The 23,548-nt window shown below is 46.3% G+C and overlaps 1 protein-coding gene across 1 annotated transcript in view; it reads left to right on the plus strand.

Moving 5' to 3' along the window:
• The window catches only part of LOC8040272, a 112,201-nt gene extending 102,235 nt beyond the window's left edge, over positions 1-9,966 (plus strand). The window contains exon 12 of the mRNA XM_040207081.1: positions 9,859-9,966. Within this exon, the coding sequence (XP_040063015.1) occupies positions 9,859-9,966 (108 nt within the window). The remainder of the gene's footprint in view (positions 1-9,858) is intronic.
• The last annotated feature ends 13,582 nt before the right edge of the window (positions 9,967-23,548 follow it).

A 23,548-nucleotide genomic window follows, 5' to 3' on the forward strand; every position in this document is an offset into this window, starting at 1 on the left:
AGGTCGCACACCTATAGCCTAGGTGACATTAAATAACTTTGAATCGTCTAAAGAAAAATTCAATCGTCGGGTGTCTGTAGATTTAGGGCCACACATACCGCAATAGCCCGCTAAAGCACGTTGGATAGTCTCGCATTAGTGGCATTCGCATTTCTATTGGTCTCTAAAAAAATGAAATGGTCGCGGGTATATTGTCACAAATGACAGGCGATGAGGCAAGATAAAACGGAATGAACTAAATATTTAACGGGGGCGAACTTGTGCCAGCAACAAAAAAGAACAACACACGTCACACACGTCTAGAAAGCACCAGCGAGCGTCGACGACGGCAGCAGCAAGCGACGCTGCGTCGGCGTAACAGCTGGCTATCGCGAGAGAGAATCAGTGTAGGGATCGGCAATGCTGCGCACGACTCTTCATCTACTATGCTTGCCATCTAGAATATTCGACCTAGAATTTTCGGCAAGGAGTTAGGGCGAGTCTGACTAGGCATCATTCTGGCCTCCTTATCTTTTTTGCTCGGGATAAGAGTAGGCGAATCTTTTAGGTGAGCGGAGAGGCTATCTTCTTGAACATGCACGCGGCCATATAACTTTTCAGACATTTCTTTTTCTGTACCCAGCTATATAAATTTGAGTGGTCGACATTCTTTAGCTTTGGAGATATACACTAGACAGTTTTAGTGGACTGTACGCAAAAGCTTCGCATACGCAAAGAAACTGCGGGTCAGGAGTGCGCACGCTTAGAACACCATAGAAGAGCTAGCATATTGCGTACTCACGCAACGCAAGGGATTTTGTCTTGCGGGCTAGCGGGCTTTGCGGGAAGCTCTCAAGCAGTCTCGAGCCCAGAGAGAGCACCGTTCCAACATGGCGGTTACCTCGACTGCCGCAGCATGGGCGGCGAGGTGTTCTAATGAAGATCAGTGTTACGTGAAATCGCGTGGTGTTCAGCTCGGCAATCTTTTTCCGGGACCTACCGCAGTTCGGTCAGATCGCCGTGCAGTTGAAGGGGTGCATAGTGAAGATGTACGCCGCTCAACAATGTGCGTGAACGTTGCTATCTGCTCAATGATAAGCCTCTTCGCTCAGTTCATCGCCGACGGACGAACGACTCTTCAAAAAATCGCGGTCGCCATGCACTGCACATCAGTACGTCATGAATTTCTTCCCGCGATAGCATTAATAGAAGGTGTATTCAACGGTACGATTAACAGGAGCTCTGGGATCGACTTTTGGCTACGCACTCGCACTGGTAGCCCCTGTACCCTACAGAAAAGCGCGCTTGACCAGGCAGCTGCGGCTTGGCTTTATTTGTAATAAACTGATTAGAAACGTTTTTAATCTTGTATCTCTTTCGAGGGGCATCGCGGCGCTGTAAGCACGCCGAATCGTACGGATCTGGCAAATTAATTGAAGACTATCGTGCGAAATGTTTACTTGGCTACGATAACGGAAGACACAAATAAAATCAGTCCGAGCAGGTAGTTTTTCGCGTACGCTAAACTATTGCGTATTTCGTACGTAAGAGCCAGAAATGCTACACTAAAACAGTATGCTATTCTGTAGTTGGCTATAGAGTGTATTATAGTGTCTTATGGTGGGTATAGAAGACTATAAATGGTGATAGCTCACCATATGATTTTCTATAAACGTCCATAGACAATTTTCGCATGGGAAGGATCATGGAAAGTATTGCCTATAACCGTTAATACTTTTTTTATTTCGTTCATAAAAAAGAAGACGTAAAAGCAATACCTTCTTTTTAAGAATTCTGCGATAATTCGTAGCGAAAACACACATACTTTTTTTTACATGAAATAATAAATAAAACCGACGGTGAAAAACAGTACCAGAATATTCACTATCCAAGAGTTGCTATCTCTCTCCATTTTTTGTATTTATTTATTTCAGGTAATCAGTCAGAACCGCATTCACTAATCAGATACATCTTAATGGTTATCATTATTCATTGTTTATTTTTGCAACATAATATTCATTTTTTTTATCAAAATGGATATTTTGCACCCCAATAAAGACGTTAACGGGCGAACAGAAAACCCTTCATGAGCCAGTGGCTTCGTTGAGAGATGGAACTCTTAGTAAATACAAATGTATGGAGGATAAAATAATTCTAACACAAAACCCTATGATTACATTTTCACCGTTTTGTTCGCGTACGTTCCGATATATAAAAAAAAAAGAAGAGTCATAAAATTTCGTACATGTTAAAGGTATCAATAGGATCAAATCACCGCCGAAAGTAAATTCGAGTATTACCACCTCAAACAACAATCAACTGATACCTCTTAACATATTTCGAGAAGCTTCGGGAAGTCCCTTGTGACCGCCGAAAGAGAGCACAACAAATATCTGTGTGAACTGATTCTGTGTAAGCTACTCAGGCCACCTTATGCTAACTAGAGTGGGAACGTCGATTACCTCGAACGATACATGAAGCTTTCGCACAAGGTAATTTCACGCATGATCCTGCGCCTGTTCGCTTTTGCTTGGTGTTCCTTAAATAGAAAAATTTTCGAAATGTGATTCCATTATAACTAATAATGTTGTCTAAAAGTGTCCAATAAAGAAAATCTTATAATCTCTGCTCATTGTTCTTCTCACAGAGGTATTCTCGCATAATTCACCGAATACGCAATTACGGGAGTGGCTCCTGAATACGGGTTTATGAGCACCCGCCGATACAGTCCCCAAAGGCGTTGATGATTGATTGCTTTAAACAGGCGAGCGAAATCTTGTAATTAAAAAAAGAGAGAAAAAAAAAGAGGGGGTCTCGTCTCTTACCGGGAGACGAACGAATACAAGAATAATGACCCATAGGAATGTCGCCTCTTCAAATTTTACCAAGAACAGAAACGGCAGCTGTTGTCCGCGCAACGATTAGTATTGGAGAGGTATCCCGGGTCATATTCCACACAAAAACCAAAACAAAAGATCACAATGCCCAAGTACGACTAGAAAGACAAGGAGAAACGAACGACAGCGACAAGGCTCAAACCCATGCAGCATGCTCGCGATGGTACCTTTGGCAGGCATTCAGTCGTTCGGTGCTCGCGAAAAAAAAGCACGAGAGCATGATTGCAAGCCTGCCGAAGATGCCCTCGCGTGCATGATGCTCGTGTTTGAGCGTAGCCTCCTTTATTCTACAAATCCTGTCAAATCACAAAACACTGGTTTGAGGCTTGCCGCTGTACTTTGGTTCTGCTTGTCGCGCTAGTAAGAGTCGGGCGTAAACAGACAAGAGCCACAAGGAGGTTTCGTGCTCCTTCGAGGCTAAAAGAAAAGCTGTCGCCGGCAAAACGCGACCGACGGGTGGTTTGGGCAGTGTGGGTCGGATGGGCCCAGGCCTTCGCAGCTGTCGCCGCCACGCTCACTAGCGGCATCATCAGCCATAAATGGGATAACGAGGGTGGTTTCTTGCACCGTAGGATCATCGGCGGGCTTAGGAAGGGAGCGCGCGAAAAGATACAAGGGCAGTGTGAATATATCGGCGTGAGCCACGTGCTCTTGCGCCTGCATCACTCATCGCGTTTGAAAATTGCAAATGACAATCTCATTCTATTTCGATATGCAAACTTGCTGTGCTTTTTGCGACGTTGAACAACTAGCGCACTGCGCGCAGAGCCGCCGAAGCAACGTTATAAAACCGGAAAGATGGTTGACATACATTTTATTTGATTCTGTTTAGGTATATTATATGTGAGTAGCCTTTTATGTCAATAGCCGTAAAGTGACGCTGACAATTAAACCTGCGTGAAGCCCCTAACTTTTTTTGCACGTGTAAAGGAGTGAGTGCTCACGCAATACATTAGCAATAATATACACAAGGACAAATTTCTGACAATACACTGTATAAGTTGACTGGCCCTACTTTTAACATGCGTCTACTCTACAACGCTGAGAAAGCTGCTGGAACGTGTGTATCTAACTTTAGCGTTTATTCGCACGTGCGCGCGCCAGTAATCTTGGCAGCATTGTACGACAAATGTGAAACGCACTATAGTTCACTGTATACCTTGAGGGCACTGCAGTTGAAAGATATTCCGCGCACGTTTCACTTCCAAAATGCCGCAGTGATCATAACTCGAGCTGCGTACCACTCAAGATTAGCACTGCATGTCACGCGTGAAGCAAACTCCAATATAAGTGAATTAAAGAGACGCAGCGTCATGGGCGTAAAAAGCTCGCGCTTGCAGCATTTCCGCTTAGTTCATCCTAAGGCGAGAAGCAGTGCAACGACGCGACGATGGGAACAAAAACCTAATCCAAGTCACTGTCATCACACATCAAACAAAAGGCAGGCTGTTCGCAGCGTGATACGAGCATGCTTGCCTCAGAAGATATACACTCTGAACATGTTTGCAAGGAGTTTTTGCATGGGCATTGTGACACTGCTATACAATAAGGGAGAAACACGCCTCGGGCAGTCTCGGTAGACTGTCTTTCTTCTAATGACGTATAAGCTGCGTGGCTGGAGCCATCTAAATTAGCTCATCTAAGGCGAAAAGTCGCGGAGCAACAGCCACACCAGCAATGAAAAATCCGAACGTAACGAGAAGTTTATTGTGAATCTGATGAATGTACGAAAATACCACTCCGGCGCAAAGTCGAAGAATAAAAAAAAACTCCTGAAACAATTATATAATTTTTATTCCTAACGCTCGAAAACGGAGCACAACAAGCTAGAGTTAAGACCCGTGACGGTCTTAAGAAATAGGAGAGGTATCCCATCCTTACAACCAAGCGTTTTTCACTTTTATCTCCTGGGTAAATTTAGTTTCAAACTTGCATCAAAATTAGCTCAAAAGTTTCAAAACGGTCATATGTTGGGGTATAACTAAAATTTCTCGCGCTCTCAGGAAGAAATCTGAGAGATATGGGACCTTTATCATGTCTTCGTAGTGAACATGCAAAAAATCGATACTCGGGTTCATGTAGGAACATTCGCTCAAAGAGTGAAGTGCGGGGGTGAATAACCCAAGTTCGGAATAATGTTCAATAACCTGTTCTCACACAAGGTTATTTTATGAGCGTGTACTTATTAGTTTTATATGGTTCGGGAGGGGTAATGGCAATTTTGTCTTTACAAATGATAATTTCACGAAGTAAGTTAATTTTATTCAGTACATCGGATTGATGACTTATGCCTAAACTAAAGTTAGCAAAATTAGTTATATTATTCAAATTGCAACTTGTACTGATTATGGAGATTAGTTTATGATCGCGAGAAGGATCGAAAAGTAGAATTATAAACAGACTGTTCATGTCCGCTTTAAGGATCTATTCACGCGGCGCACATTCTCCATCTACGAGCGTTTGCAGAAATGAGATTTCGCGCAATCGGCTAATTCACACTTATGGTTTACGCGTGAGAAATATGCCGTATCGATTCAGGGGATGTTTCGCCAAACCGTGTCGTCTGCACCCGGCATATCAAACGTTTCGCAGAAAATGCTGCGAAGTACGCACTGTGCAAAGAGGCAGTCTGCTTTATTAATATAACTTGATAATCTTCGTCGACAAAGATTTGGCTCGCTCGATTTGCTAGGCCTGCCAAACCGCGGAAAGATCTCGAACGTCAGAGAAGACACGAATAAACTTGAAGTATCTTTAGAAGTGATTTAACCGCTAGAAGACCAATAATTCCCAGCATTTATATGCAGTGCTTGCACTCGTCGCGAATGCTGAGGTATCCGCACCGCGCCGCCAACCAGTACCGCTCGTAATGGGGTATCCACACGAAGGAGAAATCCGCACCTTTCCTCCGCGGAGCGCGCATCACGTGCGACATACGTCATCCCTTTTTGACGCCTCGCGGCGCCGTTCTCCCGTTCTCCTCTGTGGCGGAGGCGCGGAGGCTTCGTACACTTAGCATGAGAGCTCCGCAGGTTCACGCGGCGGAGCCGGGGACGGAGTTTCCCGAGTTTTTCACTTCACGACATCCGTCCGCTGAGTTCTCCTTCGTGTGCATACCCCATATGGGGTATCCACACGAAGGACAAATTCGCTCCTTTCCTCCGCGGATCGCGCATCACGTGAGACATTCGTCATCCCTTTTTGACGCCTCGCGGCGCCGTTCTCCCGTTCTCCTCTGTGGCGGAGGCGCGGAGGCTTCGTACTCTTAGCATGAGAGCTCCGCAGGTGCACGCGGCGGAGCCGGGGACGAAGTTTCCCGGGTTGTTGACGTCACGACATCCGTCCCCGGAGTTCTCCTTTGTGTGGATACCCCTTAACGGAGGCGCGGAGGCTTTGTGCTGTTAGCACGAGAGCTCCACAGGTGTGCGGTGGAGCCGAGGGCGGAGTTTCCTGGGTTGCTGACGTCACGACATCCGTCCGCGGAGTTCTCCTTCGTCCGCTCACCGTCATGCTTGTTTCCGATTCGCGGCTTTGGCTCGGACACATGAGTTGTTGTTGACAAGCCTTAGTGGATGCTCGCACTCTTCCCTCCAAAAGTGCAGAGTGCGAGCCTCCATACTTTGTTTCGCTCGTGTTATCCCATTTCATGCAAGAGGCGCATCGGTTTTTCTAGTTTCGCGGCGCTAGACTCGCCAAAAAGGTGCGCCGTGTGAACTAACCTTGAAAAGGTCACGGATTAGCGTGGTTTGATCAACCTGACCTCTGACTGATGGTGATATCAGTCCGGCGCACGTGAATGTCTTCTGATGGGCGATATAAATAAGTTGGCGGGAGCGACGTCTGAGATCCGAAAGGACCTGTACGGGCTTCAACAGCTCTTATTACTGGAGGTGTCTCGGCTAATACTTAGTATAGGTCGATGTAGCGTCGAAGACATTCTTCACAGTGACCCGGTTGACGGAGCATATGCGCGAGACTAGCACGAGACGCTGCAAGGAGCCCCAATGTAGTTGACATTGCAGTGCTAGGCGCAAATGTCTGCGAACAAAGTAGTGTATTCTGTACGCTTCAAAGCGTCATTTAGGGCATTGTTTTGCACTCTTCTGGAGGAGGGAAAACAGTACCTAGAGTAGACGTAGGTTCTCTCCACATGAAAAACCGAAAGGTAATTTTGTGCTTTGAGTACGATTATTTTAGGCGTATGTAACAAACGACAGTTTAAGGTCTATCCCATCAGGAAAAACGTACATCGATATTGTTAACCAAAAGGTACAATGAAACCGTTTAGTTCGTTTATTTATTTGAGGTTGGAGGAATGACATGGTTTTGTAGACAACGTTGCAAGCAGAGGGCACGTCTTCAAGCACGTTAGTAAGGCAGGCTGTACCATCGTCACAGAGCATAACAAATGGGCATCCTTAACAGGGAAGCAGATTTCAATAGAATAAAGACATTAACAAATTCAGCTGCACTGCTAGCTAGAATAACAGCCGTTCCTACTAAGGAGACGATTTAGGAGGGGGGCGGGGGCGAAAAGGGAATGTTTTCTGTGCCGAAAGGCCGTAAGGGACGAGGTATTTGTAGCAATTTTCCAGCAAGTAAGATGCTACGATATTTCTGCTCTTGGCAAAAGATTTTGGGATTACTGCATTTTCAACAGAAGAGTAGAAAGCAATCTAGAATATGTTTTCCCGATCCATGAAGTAATTTAAGAAATAAGGAAACCTGTGGTCGGATCGTAGAGAACGATTCTACACTAAAAGACGTAAGGAGCGCGGTATCACGAACACCCGGTGATATACATAAAAACGGTAAATCTGGCGTCCTCGTGTACTGTTTTAAAGCTGGAAGTGACATAGCTGGAAATTCATTTTTTTTATTAATGCGTGATGTATCATCCAGGCGACTGGTGAAATCCAGAATTTGAAAATCTTTACCATGTTTTTCTTAAATCGTCGTATCGTGGGCCGATTATAAAAGTCACGGGCCGGTTATGAGAAGGTCCCTGCACAATGGCGGAACAACTGCATCGAGTAACGTGCAAGTCTTGCCATGGGATAGCGAACGTCGGAGCATGGCCAACACTACGAGCTCACGAGCCAATCCAACAGCGTCGAAAGTGCAACGTCACTGCGCTCATCACCTTTTTCTGTGGGTGTGCTTTTCTTGTGTGCGATGACGTTGAGGTTTTAGTCCGCAATTGTGAAGAGATTTCACAGCTGCCAACAGAGGGCAGTGTTTCGAAAGGGGTCTAGAGGATGGTGAAAACTGCGACTACGTTTGACTCGGTGTTGAGAACATTGAGATAAGAGGGTGAAAACGGAGCGTCTGCCTCGTAGTGTTTTCAAGCAAACTTCTCGTTCACAAAAAAAAAAAAAAACAGCAACAACATACAGTTTTATTACTCAGTTTATCTCATCGGGTACGTTTCTTTTCTCTATTTTTCGTGGTTAGTCAGAAGGCCCGTGTGTTCAGTGACTGCCTTGAAGTCTCAGTAGTGCTAGGGACGAAATGTGCTACTTGCCCGTACGACCGCGAAGCAGTTTTATATCCAAGATGGTGCAGTTCGCGGCAGCCTTATGTAGGCAACTAGTTGCGCAAGTGATAAAATATTTAGGAAAAATGTTCCTTAGAGTAAGATAAATGGTATAGCTATTGATGTAAATTGGACATCCGTGAAGCGTGTACAAATGTTCGTGATTTGTCAATCACCCTTCCCCAAGCATACACATTCAGTTCCCTTCAACGTTGTGGTTTGAATGATTTTTTTCTTCGTGCTTTGAGAGGTGCTTATGTGTTTCTGTCTGTTGTGAGTGAGTCACTTATTGAATGCATGCGTGTTGGAGCATGGTTAAATTGACGCGAACGCGCTCGTGTGTGTTTTTTTTTTTTAAGTGAACCTTTTTTGTGTAAACTACACTTGTGTGTTCACTTTTGTCTCCTGGTTTGTTTTGATTTATCTTTATAGTTCTTGCTCCGTTCCTACCTTTGCCTCGAGGGCTTGAAAACACTTACGAGCTGTTCATTTTACCCAATAGAGAGCGGTCACAGCTCGAAGCGTCGTATTGAAGTTTCTGCATACTATTAGAACCTCTTACAGTGCACGTCTTTTTTTTGTACACGAAGTATGTATATTTATAAACGCATCTGTACCTTGCCTGATTAACTTCCTATTTTACTTTAGACTGGTGCTATGATATAAGCTGCAGTAAAAGTACTGCTAAAATAAATTTGAAAATATATATCTTTCCTGTTTGTGTATGAAGGACATCTTGTAAGCTTACCCAAGTTCTCTCCGTCAAAGCTACAAATCAGGAAAATATTATTTTTAATTTTTGATCTTTATATCAGACACTTTTGGGAAGTATATGTTTCCCTTCATGAATGAACCATTAATTGACAAGGTCAAGTTAAGTTCTGCACGATAGTTTGTTTACACATATTCCTATTAAGCATACTTTATTAAATAGCGGGTGGCTGATATCTGAAAAATGAAATTGCTTGTCTTTTTCCTGCGCCCGGCCGCCGTAGCACTAACAAAGTTCACCTAAACAAACAATTCAAAACATGATTTAGCATTTTGTAGTTTGTCCTTACCGGCAACTAAAACAAAAATATAATATCCGCCACTCGTGCTTAGTGCGCAGTACCTATCACTGCTCTACAGAGACCAGAAAGAGGAGTCGATGATCTCTCTAAAACAAAACATGCATCTGAACTACATTATTGGGGAAGTCGTCAGGTGCTGCTCTAAAAACAAGTGGTATTTAAAAAAAAAAAGTGTCATAATCACACCGTTTTTTGTTGTTATTTTTTTTTTGTATTGTATCTCTTCAGCGCAGTAATGGACTATACGCTGACCAAGCACGAAATTAGGCGCGTGGGGAAATTTAAGAATGGTGTCGGAACAACATTAGCTTTCTCCTCCATCGCCTTCTATAAATTCCTCGCCTTTCTTTTGTTCTCTTCTTACTCTAAACAGCTACCTCGCGAGATCACCTCGTCATCGGACTCCTTGCTGCTCCGCTTTCATACGGATCAAGGCACTACCAAGAGCGGATTTGTGGCGCTTTATTCTGCCGTCGAATGACGAAGCCTCTTCATTCCCGAAGTACGACGTTTAATTCCAGGCAATATGAACGGAGCTGAAGTGTTATACTCGAACTCATACCACGATTTTGCGTTATAAATATTAAATATGTAATCTTCAAAAGCATGACGTTTTATCACCTTTGGAAAAAATGTGTTCAGTTGCCTTTTCTTGTATAACCGATCGTTGCCTGTTTTAACTCAGTCTATAAAACAATATGCGAATAGAAACGCCATATAGCCTGCTTATGATTAATCATCAGGGCCCGTTTGCTTTAAGCGCTAACCGCGGCTAACGTTAACCGCAGTACCTAGGAGAGGGATTTTGAAACCACGTGACTGGGGGCTCGGTAGGGATGCGGGGAAACATAGCGGTGCCCCGGTGAGTGAGCGCCGCTCGCTTTGGAACTAATATGTCGTTGTAGCTGCAATATCGGGCGCGTTAGTCAGCAACGAATGGTACAGGAGGCTTTCGCTTTGCCTTACCTCACTTAAATCGCAAAGCATGAGCGATGACCTCGCCACAGTTTTTAGATAGCCTTTCAATTTGGCCATTCCTAAGCCTAAATGAACGCGATAATTGTCGGCATGGCAACATCTTTGGAAAGCGGATTGCTTTGACTCAATCGGCCGGGTATTGATAGCACACAAAAGCAGACACCGTTTGCATAGACTTTTTTCTAAATTACCCGAGCATCGAGGAGAACGCTAGAAGTTTAATTCTACGGTCCGCGCGCGCTGGCCTTCCTCTTATAAAAGATTCAAAGTAAATAATCATAATATGGCTTCGACGAACGCGCGTGCAAGGCAAAATTTGTTTTAGTATTTTTGCTTTACAAGAGTTACTACTGCAGACGTCAGCATGTGCAACGCGTGTAACTACACTCGTAGTATGCTCCTCGGTGCTTGGGAAATTTAAAAAAAGGTTTGACGCTGTTTGTTTTTGTGTGCTATCAATACGCGGCCGATTGACTCAAAGCAACCCACTTTCCAAGGACGTTGCCATGCCGACAATTATCGCGTTCCTTTAGGCTTAGGAATGGCCAGAATCGAAAGACTATCTAAAAAATTAGGCGAGGTCATTGCTCATGCTTTGCGATTTAAGTGAGGTAAGGCAAAGCAAAGCCTCCTGCACCATCCGTTGCTGACTAACGCGTTCGATATTGCAGCTACAACGACATATTAGTTCCAAAGAGAGCGGCGCTCACTCAGCGGGGCACCGCCATGTTTCCCTGCCTCCCTACCGAGGCAATCACGTGATTTCAAAACCTCTCTCCTAGGTACTGCGGCTAACTTTAGCCGCGGTTAGCGCTTCGAGCAAACGGGCCCAGGTTTCCTCCTCATTGGAGGTTCCTGTACCATAGTTTCACCCGAGATACATTCGTCCGGATAAGTTGGTGTCGTAGGTCTAAAATAAAATCACGTATAGCGTGTTTATCCTGAAGCCCTAAAGAGACACTAAAACGGCAAAAAAAAAAGCTTTTTAAAGGGCATAGATGGGACACGCATTTTTAAATATTTTTTTCCCGAAATAAAAAAAAAAAGTTCGCCGCAATATTTACGCCGTGAGACGCAATTTGTATGAAGGTAAGGGCACGCTGTAAGCTTCGCCCACAGGTCAGTGGCCCCGCCATTACTACTGCATTGGCTTGGCAACTCGGGTAATCACGCTAACATGCCTAGTGTGTCCCCTTCACGTCATCCGGTGCATCTAGTCTAGCGTCAGACAGCTTCTGCTAGACATGCGAGCAGACACGCGCAACTTCCGGCATCGTCTGCTATTTCACCACTCACCACTGTCAATCGTCGTCTGCAATGGCTGTGAGACGCGGACACGGAAGCTGCGCGTCGGTGTCCGCTTTTGCCTCCGTCCGTCCGCTATTCCGCCCCCGTCTAAAAACTTCTGCAACGCTCAGAATACGGAACCATGAAAGCGGTGTTATAGCGTTCCATGATGCTTGAGTCACGGTCCAATACAAGCGCCTGTCGGTGTCTATCAATGTGCGGCAAGAGGTGACTGATAGGACTAAAAAAAGATGCAGTCCTTTGATCTTTACTGTTATTATTTTTTTTTACAGCGAAGCTGTTAAGGGTTAGTTTTCCCAGGATCATGTCCATCAGCAAACAAGTGATGACACAGAACTCTGGACAGCTACCGCCATCTATAAATGAAGGCGTCAACCAGACAACCGGCTTGTCGTTTGTCTGGTTGGCGTCGTCGTTCATAGATGGTGGCAACCTTTCTAGCCATTCCCCTCTGGCTTGCCGACTTGCGGCCAGCCATTACCATTACTTCATTCCCACCATAGTACAGCTCAGCTGGTCATCCTTCTTCACCGAAAAAAAAAACGGCTAAAAGTTTTTTTGTTTTTTTCCGTACCTTCAATACGACGAGCATAAAAGGCGGAAACGCAGATTTCGGAAGTAGTAATCGGGTTGGTGTGATGTATTGATATTTGTGTGTGCCGTGTACGTGAAGGCGCTCAAGAGCTGCGTTTGATTTACATACACCTCCTGCAGCGGTGCAGAAAAGTGCAGGCGGTGTACTTCCGGTCGTATCTGAATACACATACCGAAAAAACAGTGTGCGACACTTTTCTGCACTGGTGCAGGAGGTGTAAGCAAATCGAACGCAGCTGTTGAGCGCCTAGACATACACGGCACACAGAAACATCAATACAACATCACACCTTTTTTTTTTTTTTTCAATCCAACACCACACCAGCTTGATTTCTACTTCCGAAATCTGCGTTTCCGCCTTTTATGCTCGTCGTATTGAAGGTACGGATCTTCTCGGTGACCGTCTAAACCATAAATAATATTGCCAGCATGTTGATTTTTGTTTTCAGTAATGTCATTTCTCTGAGAGTATTTTTAATGGCTCGGGGAATGAATCTCTTAGTAAAAAAGTAAACGCTCATGCCGTAATTATTAGAAACCCAATAAAACAAGCCGCTGCACTGCGGTTCCAAGCCATGTGTTTGCTTCCCTGCACGGCAGGTCGTAGCAAGTTTTGATATTGCAGTATTTGTTTTTCTACTTGTGCTGTTCGCGTGCGGCTGCAATTGTAGTCTTGAATTAATCTCTGTAGAGCGGGTATTCACTGAGCTAGACGCGATGCTTCACGGGCAGAGAAATCGCTTTTTGATCAACTTGAATACAGTCAAAGTCGCGACTTGCGGCAGGTGTTAAGTGTACGGAGCTATGCCGTGGTGAGCTCGAAAACCGCTAGCGCTCATTTCAGCGTGCCGCTTGAAGGGCAATTTCTCCAAAAGCCGTAGTATACTTAAACAGTGGAACAAAAAAACAGCTTCTTTTTTTTTTTTGTCGATTTTACCTACAATTCTTCTTTAATGCTAAAATTACAAACTGTAACCATGCGTATTTTTCGTCATTATTTCATACTGTTCACTCCTTTCCCCAGAGCGCAATCGCTCTCGGGTTGGAGACAACAGAATATTGCAGACGAAAATCACATTGGCCAGTGTACAATAAAAGCTACGGTTCAGACCAGCGTCACAACATGACTATCAGCAGGTCGTTCTATGGCACCGTAGTTCCTTAAGCGGCCTTAAACTTTTTAATCAAAAGCGGAATATCAACCCCACTCCCTCCGGTCACGGCCCGACCGGCAGCATCAATGCCCGACAGTTAACGTCATCTCATCTTGTTAGTTCACCCCTGATACGCGAACACGCGGTGACATCGGCGATAACTCCGGTCTTCAGTTCACAAAGGACAACACTGCCATCGCGATGTTGCTGCTATGTTGCTGACACGCAGAAATACAGAACCACGTTGATTGTCGGTTGGCACTCTGTATCGGAAAACAGAACCGAACTTCGCACAGCAGGCACCCAGGCACACGGCGGCAAAACCTGCCTGTCTGGGACGCAGTTCCCGCGATGTTCGTAACACCGCCAATGTCGGCCCATCGTTCCACACGGTCCGCGTGGTTCCGCGCGGGCTCCGTGATCCGGAGGTTGCCATCTTAGCCCAGTGTACCTAGCGCTGCTGGCACTGCTCCGGAAATTCACTGTTTTTAGCGGCTTCGTTTGCTCGTTCGACAAAATTATTGGTAAAAACCTTAATGCAAAAGAAATGTTCTGCACGTTTGGACTGGGAGACGGAATTACAGGTGGCCTTCGTTGTCGCCAAGTTCAATCAACTCAACAACATATATTAAACAATGTGCGCGACGTGCTCGAAGAATGAAACCGAAAGAACATAAGTCAGGAGGGAGGAACCTTTCTCCCGTCTACCCGGAGAGGGTGGTTATCATTTGAGCCCGTTCTCGTTTCGCCCTTCTCACTAGGCCCTTCTCAAAACAACCATTCTCAAAAGAATCTTCTCTCTTGGACCTGTCGCATTTGGCCCTTTCCCGTTTCGTCTTTCGCATTTCAACCCTTCTCATTTGAATCCGTTCTCGTTTCGCCCTTCTCCACTAGGCCCTTCTAAAAAAAACATTCTCAAAAGGACCTTCTCTCTTGGACCTGTCGCATTTGGCCCTTTTCCGTTTCGTCTTTCGCATTCCAACCCTTCTCATTTGAGTCCGTTCTCGTTTCGCCCTTCTCCACTAGGCCCTTCTTAAAAAAAACATTCTCAAAAGGACCTTCTCTCTTGGACCTGTCGCATTTGGCCCTTTTCCGTTTCGTCTTTCGCATTCCAACCCTTCTCATTTGAGTCCGTTCTCGTTTCGCCCTTCTCGACTAGGCCCTTCTAAAAAAACATTCTCAAAAGGACCTTCTCTCTTGGACCTGTCGCATTTGGCCCTTTTCCGTTTCGTCTTTCGCATTCCAACCCTTCTCATTTGAGTCCGTTCTCGTTTCGCCCTTCTCCACTAGGCCCTTCTTAAAAAAAACATTCTCAAAAGGACCTTCTCTCTTGGACCTGTCGCATTTGGCCCTTTTCCGTTTCGTCTTTCGCATTCCAACCCTTCTCATTTGAGTCCGTTCTCGTTTCGCCCTTCTCCACTAGGCCCTTCTAAAAAAAACATTCTCAAAAGGACCTTCTCTCTTGGACCTGTCGCATTTGGCCCTTTCCCGTTTCGTCTTTCGCATTTCAACCCTTCTCATTTGAGTCCGTTCTCGTTTCGCCCTTCTCCACTAGGCCCTTCTAAAAAAAACATTCTCAACGGGACATTCTCTCTTGGACCTGTCGCATTTGGCCCTTTTCCGTTTCGTCTTTCGCATTCCAACCCTTCTCATTTGAGTCCGTTCTCGTTTCGCCCTTCTCCACTAGGCCCTTCTTAAAAAAAAACATTCTCAAAAGGACTTTCTCTCTTGGACCTGTCGCATTTGGCCCTTTTCCGTTCCGTCTTTCGCATTCCAACCCTTCTCATTTGAGTCCGTTCTCGTTTCGCCCTTCTCCACTAGGCCCTTCTAAAAAAAACATTCTAAAAAGGACCTTCTCTCTTGGACCTGTCGCACTTGGCCCTTTTCCGTTTCGTCTTTCGCATTTCAACCCTTCTCATTTGAGTCCGTTCTCGTTTTGCCCTTCTCCACTAAGCCCTTCTAAAAAAAACATTCTCATAAGCACCTTCTCTCTTGGACCTGTCGCATTTGGCCCTTTTCCGTTTCGTCTTTCGCATTCCAACCCTCCTCATTTGGGCCCGTTTTCGTTTCGCCCTTCTCCACTAGTCCCTTCTAAAAAAAAACATTCTCAAAAGGACCTTCTCTCTTGGACCTGTCGCATTTGGCCCTTTTCCGTTTCGTCTTTCGCATTTCAACCCTTGTCATTTGAGTCCGTTCCCGTTTCGCCCTTCTCCACTAGGCCCTTCAAAAAAAAAACATTCTCAAAAGGACCTTCTCTCTTGGACCTGTCGCATTTGGCCCTTTTCCGTTTCGTCTTTCGCATTTCAACCCCTATTGAAAATCGCTCTGATGGGACTTCAGGGTTTTTTTAAAGGGTGTGAAGGGGACTTCAGGAATTTCTACTATGTTTGAAGGGGGCACCGATATTTCCTGTTGGGTTCGTTGGCCCCGTCAGAGGCTCTCCTCAAATGTCTGAAGTCCCCTTTACCATGCCTTGAAATGTCTGAAAGCCTGTCAGTAACTTTCTAATGGGGTCGGGAAAACCTTCAGGCTTTTTGAGATATCTTTGGGGCCACGGCCTAGGTGGAGAAAACACATTTCGCGGAATTAAAACATAGCTACTTATTTAAGGACAGAACGAACGGGATGATAGGAATAATTAAGCTTGAGGAAGAAAACGAGAAGGACGGACAACAGCAAACTTTCATGGTTGTCCGTCCTTCTGGTTTTCTTCCACAAGTTTAATTAGCTACTTATTGTTTGCGATGGGGAAAAAATAAGCGTTTGGAGAATGCCGATCGTATGTGTGTCCGGTCAAATTTTTATTACTGCCCTTCTATCAAACACGAGTCGGCTCCTGGACCCGTCTGTCATTGCCCGGGTGTTCGGTCGCCAAGGAGGCCACTGGGTATGACCGCCCCATATGGAGAATTGACGAGGCGCCGGCCTAGCGGCTTTTGCAAGCGAACGCAATTCCGTCCGCTCGGTGTGTGTTTGTGAGCGTTGTAAACGAAAATGAGGAGGGAAAATGAGAGCCAATAGTGTGTGTGCGCAGGGCGCATTTCTCACTGGCTCTGGGGGGGGGGGGGGGGGGAGGGAGAGAAGCAGGGAAGGATGGGGAGATAAGAGTTGAAGAGAGAGGCGAGGGAGCGGTGGGGAATGGCCGAAGAAGAAAGCCGGGGAGGTAGAGAGGGGTGAAACAGGATTCCAGCGGGGGAAAAAGATCTCCGTTGGGCGAGGAAGAGTCGCCGGACCGGTTGCGCTGGGGGAGGGAAGCTCGGGAAAGCCGCGCGGAAGTCACTTGTCCCTTTTTCGTCGCCTGGCAAGTTCTCCGGTTTCAGGCGCGCACCCGGTGGTCTATTTAACCGGCCGCGCCATCCGCTCGTCCACGGGCTCACAGCGATTCGATGAGGCTGGTATCCTCGAGAAAGGTGAGCTTGATCTTTACAGCTCTTTCCTTGGTGCGTCTGTCGTCTTGTGGCAGCAAAATCTCGTCTTTCGTTCCGCAGGGAAGGCCCAGCATTGCAGGGGATGCTGTCATGGCCGCCCTAGCGCCGTCGTGCTCTGTGCAGGCGAGGAGGAGGTGCGCCATATTTGTCCGTTCTCCGCAGTTCGACAGCGTCGGTTGGCGTTTCGGCGTCGCGCCGGAAACAGCGGAGCCGCACCGGGATCATGGCGCAGTTCGTTCGGATGCGGTGTACGACGGCATTGACTCGACGACTCGTGCCCCGGAGGGGGTCTTGCCGGGTGATTCCCGGCCGCGCACCGCTCATCGGGGTGCGCCGCCGCGGCCGCTCGGGCGACAAGGAGTTTGGCGTCGGCGAAGGTGCCAACGCTGGACGTCCGGAACCGGGGCTGGTCGTGCACGTGGTCGGCCAGCCTCTCAACCTGCTCATTTCCCTGGATGCCGCAGTGACCAGGGACCCACTAGAAGGCTAGGCGAGGCCCGAGGACCCTCAGCAGGACGGCCTCTCCAGCGATCTCCCGCGCCAGCCGGTATCGGCCTACTCGCCGCAAATCAGGCAATCGGAGTCAGCGTCCCACCGCACGTAGCGCCTGCGCACCGGGATCATGCCACTGCGGGACCTGAGACGGTGGATGGCGGCCGCTGTCCGGACTTGTTCCGTGCACCTCTTCGTCCATCGACCTTCAGAAGCATCCAGCTAGCGAAAATGGTGCCGAAGACGCCGCCGCGACGGCATCAGGGACGACACCTTGACTGTGCTCAGGATTTCTCAACGGTAGCGATGCTGCTTGCGAGCTCGTGGTTTTCGCCAAACGTGCTTATTTAGTGTGTATGTGTGTCCGTGAGGTGCACCTGCTCGGTTTTATTAGCTGAATTACCGCATATCAGGAATTTACTCAGCTGCATTGCGAGTACTTTAATATATTTTGATTTGTGTGATCAAGAACTCAGTTGCCCCTATTTGATGTGATCGTTTTTATCTACAGCTGCTTCCGTCCGGGATTGAACAAACGTTGGTTTTTATCGCCTTTTTGAGTTAGGATATGCATGTAAAACAAAATGTCTAAAATAAACTTCCAATAACGTTTTGAACTGCATTTTTGTCTATGATTCACAGTTATTTGCGCGTCTAAAAGGTTGATGGGCCAAGGGGTTTGGCTGAAGGGATGTGGGGCTGAAGGGTTTTTTTGTGGGGTATTTTTGAAGGGTTTTGAATTCCTGCGAGGTCCCATGATCATTTAAGGCTGATGGGCCCTTTAGAATTATTTTCAATAGGGACCCTTCTCATTTGAGTCCGTTCTCGTTTCGCCCTTCTCCACTAGGCCCTTCTAAAAAACATTCTCAAAAGGACCTTCTCTCTTGGACCTGTCGCATTTGGCCCTTATCCGTTTCGTCTTTCGCATTTCAACCCTTCTCATTTGAGTCCGTTCTCGTTTCGCCCTTCTCCACTAGGCCCTTCTAAAAAAAACATTCTCCAAAGGACCTTCTCTCTTGGACCTGTCGCATTTGGCCCTTTTCCGTTTCGTCTTTCGCATTCCAACCCTCCTCATTTGAGTCCGTTCTCGTTTCGCCCTTCTCCACTAGGCCCTTCTAAAAAAAAACTTTCTCAAAAGGACCTTCTCTCTTGGTCCTATCGCATTTGGCCCTTTTCCGTTTCGTCTTTCGCATTTCGACCCCTCTCATTTGAGTCCGTTCTCGTTTCGCACTTCTCCACCAGGCCCTTCTAAAAAAAAACATTCTCAAAAGGAGCATCTCCCTTGGACCTGTCGCATTTGGCCCTTTTCCGTTTCGTCTTTCGCATTTGAACCCTTCTCATTTGAGTCCGTTCTCGTTTCGCCCTTCTCCACTAGGCCCTTCTAAAAAAAAAACATTCTCAAAAGGACCTTCTCTCTTGGACCTGTCGTGTTTGGCCCTTTTCCGTTTCGTCTTTCGCATTCCAACCCTTCTCATTTGAGTCCGTTCTCGTTTCGCCCTTCTCCACTAGGCCCTTCTAAAAAAAAATTCTCAAAAGGACCTTCTCTCTTGAACCTGTCGCATTTGGCCCTTTTCCGTTTCGTCTTTCGCATTTCAACCCTTCTCTTTTGAGTCCGTTCTCGTTTCGCCCTTCTCCACTAGGCCCTTCTAAAAAAAACATTCTCAAAAGGACCTTCTCTCTTGGACCTGTCGCATTTGGCCCTTTTCCGTTTCGTCTTTCGCATTTCAACCCTTCTTATTTGAGTCCGTTCTCGTTTCGACCTTCTCCAATACGCCCTTCTAAAAAAAACATTCTCAAAAGGACCTTCTCTCTTGGACCTGTCGCATTTGGCCCTTTTCCATTTCGTCTTTCGCATTTCAACCCTTCTCATTTGAGTCCATTCTCGTTTCGCCCTTCTCCACTAGGCCCTTCTAAAAAAAACATTCTCAAAAGGATCTTCTCTCTTGGACCTGTCGCATTTGGCCCTTTTCCGTTTCGTCTTTCGCATTTCCACCCTTCTCATTTGAGTCCGTTCTCGTTTCGCCCTTCTCCACTAGGCCCTTCTAAAAAACATTCTCAAAAGGACCTTCTCTCTTGGACCTGTCGCATTTGGCCCTTTTCCGTTACGTCTTTCGCATTTCAACCCTTCTCATTTGAGTCCGTTCTCGTTCCGCCCTTCTCCACTAGGCCCTTCTAAAAAAACATTCTAAAAAGGACCTTCTCTTTTGGACGTGTCGCCTTTGGCCCTTTTCCGTTTCGTCTTTGCATTTCAACCCTTCTCATTGGGCCCGTTCTCGTTTCGCCCTTCTCCACTAGGCCCTTCTAAAAAAAACATTCTCAAAAGGACCTTCTCTCTTGCACCTGTCACATTTGGCCCTTTTCCGTTTCGTCTTTCGCATTTCAACCTTTCTCATTTGAGTCCGTTCTCGTTTCGCCCTTCTCCACTAGGCCCTTCTAAAAAAAAACATTCTCAAAAGGACCTTCTCTCTTGGACCTGTCGCATTTGGCCCTTTTCCGTTTCGTCTTTCGCATTCCAACCCTTCTCATTTGAGTCCTTTCTCGTTTCGCCCTTCTCCACTAGGCCCTTCTAAAAAAACCTTTCTCAAAAGGACCTTCTCTCTTGGACCTGTCGCATTTGGCCCTTTTCCGTTTCGTCTTTCGCATTCCAACCCTTCTCATTTGACTCCGTTCTCGTTTCGCCCTTCTCCACTAGGCCCTTCTAAAAAAAACTTTCTCCAAAGGACCTTCTCTCTTGGACCTGTCGCATTTGGTCCTTTTCCGTTTGGTATTTCGCATTCCAACCCTTCTCATTTGACTCCGTTCTTGTTTCGCCCTTCTCCACTAGGCCCTTCTAGAAAAAAACATTCTCAAAAGGAGCTTCTCTCTTGGACCTGTCGCATTTGGCCCTTTTCCGTTTCGTCTTTCGCATTTCAACCCTTCTCATTTGAGTCCGTTCTCGTTTCGCCCTTCTCCACTAGGCCCTTCTAAAAAAAACATTCTCAAAAGGACCTTCTCTCTTGGACCTGTCACATTTGGCCCTTTTCCGTTTCGCCTTTCGCATTTCAACCCTTCTCATTTGAGTTCGTTCTCGTTTCGCCCTTCTCCACTATGCCCTTCTAAAAAAAAAAAATTCTCCAAAGGACCTTCTCTCTTGGACCTGTCGCATTTGGCCCTTTTCCGTTTCGTCTTTCGCATTCCAACCCTTCTCATTTGACTCCGTTCTCGTTTCGCCCTTCTCCACTATGCCCTTCTAAAAAAAAAAAATTCTCCAAAGGACCTTCTCTCTTGGACCTGTCGCATTTGGCCCTTTTCCGTTTCGTCTTTCGCATTTCAACCCTTCTCATTTGAGTCCGTTCTCTTTCGCCCTTCTCCACTAGACCCTTCTAAAAAAACATTCTCAAAAGGAGCTTCTCTCTTGGACCTGTCGCATTTGGCCCTTTTCCGTTTCGTCTTTCGCATTTCAACCCTTCTCATTTGAGTCAGTTCTCGTTTCGCCCTTCTCCACTAGGCCCTTCTAAAAAAAACATTCTCAAAAGGACCTTCTCTAGCTCTTGGACCTGTCGCATTTGGCTCTTTTCCGTTTCGTCTTTCGCATTTCAACCCTCCTCATTTGAGTCCGTTCTCGTTTCGTCCTTCTCCACTAGGCCCTTCTAAAAAAAAAGCGTTCTCAAAAGGACCTTCTCTCTTGGACCTGTCGCAATTGGCCCTTTTCCGTTTCGTCTTTCGCATTTCAACCCTTTTCATTTGAGTTCGTTCTCGTTTCGCCCTTCTCCACTAGGCCCTTCTAAAAAAACATTCTCAAAAGGACCTTCTCTCTTGGACCTGTCGCATTTGGCCCTTTTCCGTTTCGTCTTCCGCATTTCAACCCTTCTCATTTGGGCCCGTTCTCGTTTCGCCCTTCTCCACTAGGCCCTTCTAAAAAAACATTCTCAAAAGGACCTTCTCTCTTGGACCTGTCGCATTTGGCCCTTTTCCGTTTCGTCTTTTGCATTTCAACCCTTCTCATTTGAGTCCGTTCTCGTTTCGCCCTTCTCCACTAGGCCCCTCTAAAAAAAAAAACATTCTCAAAAGGACCTTCTCTCTTGGACTTGTCGCATTTGGCCCTTTTCCGTTTCGTCTTTCGCATTCCAACCCTTCTCATTTGAGTCCGTTCTCGTTTCGCCCTTCTCCACTAGGCCCTTCTAAAAGAAAGCATTCTCAAAAGGACCTTCTCTCTTGAACCTGGCGCATTGGGCCCTTTTCCGTTTCGTCTTTCGCATTTCAACCCTTCTCATTTGAGTCCGTTCTCGTTTCGCCCTTCTCCACGAGGCCCTTCTAAAAAAAACATTCTCAAAAAGACCTTCTCTCTTGGACCTGTCGCATTTGGCCCTTTTCCGTTTCGTCTTTCGCATTCCAACCCTTCTCATTTGAGTCCTTTCTCGTTTCGCCCTTCTCCACTAGGGCCTTCTAAAAAAAAACATTCTCAAAAGGACCTTCTCTCTTGGACCTGTCGCATTTGGCCCTTTTCCGTTTCGTCTTTCGCATTCCAACCCTTCTCATTTGAGTCCGTTCTCGTTTCGCCCTTCTCCACTAGGCCCTTCTTAAAAAAAAACATTCTCAAAAGGTCCTTCTCTCTTGGACCTGTCGCATTTGGCCCTTTTCCGTTTCGTCTTTCACATTTCAACCCTTCTCATTTGGGCCCGTTCTCGTTTCGCCCTTCTCCACTAGGCCCTTCTAAAAAAAAACATTCTCAAAAGGACCTTCTTTCTTGGACCTGTCGCATTTGGCCCTTTTCCGTTTCGTCTTTCGCATTTCAACCCTTCACATTTGAGTCCGTTCTCGTTTCGCCCTTCTCCACTAGGCCCTTCTAAAAAAAACATTCTCAAAAGAATCTTCTCTCTTGGACCTGTCGCATTTGGCCCTTTTCCGTTTCGTCTTTCGCATTCCAACCCTTCTCATTTGAGTCCGTTCTCGTTTCGCCCTTCTCCACTAGGCCCTTCTAAAAAAAAACATTCTCAAAAGGACCTTCTCTCTTGGACCTGTCGCATTTGGCCCTTTTCCGTTTCGTCTTTCGCATTTCAACCCTTCTCATTTGAGTCCGTTCTCGTTTCGCCCTTCTCCACTATGCCCTTCTAAGAAAAAACATTCTCAAAAGGACCTTCTCTCTTGGACCTGTCGCATTTGGCCCTTTTCCGTTTCGTCTTTCGCATTCCAACTCCCCTCATTTGGGCCCGTTCTCGCTACGCCCTTCTCCCATGGCCCTTTTCCAACAGCCATTCTCAAAAATATCTTGCTTTGACCCGTCGCACTCGACTCTTTTTATATCAAAATCGTCTTTAGGGTAATATTAATAAATACATTGATATATCTTGTACGTGTGCGTGTGTGTGTGCCACGCTACAGGCATAGTGTCTCTGCTAAGGATTTTAGCAGTGCGTCGAGGCCGTCGTGAAAAGCTAATACCTGACAATAAAACAGACACACTATTTATCGCAGTCAGAACACATTCCGAAATGTCACATTGTTTGAGGTATCTAGACTTGGGACAATGCCACCACTTCTATTATGCAGTGGTTCTCAAATGCGGGTCTGCGAAGGCATCCTAGGGGTCCGCGAAGCCCTGTCTCAACAGTCAAGTACCTCAATATTAGTTGTCTTTCTCCACGTTGAGAAGAAACGTTCCAATTTTTTTGTGAGTGCTCTCGTGTGTATGTCAATGAGATAAGTCTACTTCACACTAGCAATTAGTTATATTCATTTATTAAATCATTATCATGATAACCTGTACCTTTCTATCCCCACACCCCGAACGGGGTCCTCCATCATCTCCGCCTTTCCACAAGAGGTCCGCGAAACATCAATGGTTGAGAGCCACTGCTATTATGTATGCTATTTCTGTTCCAACGTAGTTTCCAAATTAAATGTTCATCGCTTTTTTTTTTCTTTCTCCTTTGCTTAGAGGAAGGGAAGCAGGCGTCACTGTACGACTCTCAGTGCGCACCTCTACACATAACATATATCTGATGGTATGCTGGGAGCCCAAGCAAGGTAAGGCTCATCAACAACACCGCGAAGGCATAACGACGTTAGAACCATGTCGAACTAGTGTCATTCGGTCGTAGCGCGAACGGGCGAAATGAGAATGCATCTA

Source organism: Ixodes scapularis, unplaced genomic scaffold (assembly GCF_016920785.2).
Source record: "Ixodes scapularis isolate PalLabHiFi unplaced genomic scaffold, ASM1692078v2 PGA_scaffold3__209_contigs__length_174095766, whole genome shotgun sequence".
In the NCBI taxonomy this organism is placed as follows: Eukaryota; Metazoa; Arthropoda; class Arachnida; order Ixodida; family Ixodidae; genus Ixodes; species Ixodes scapularis.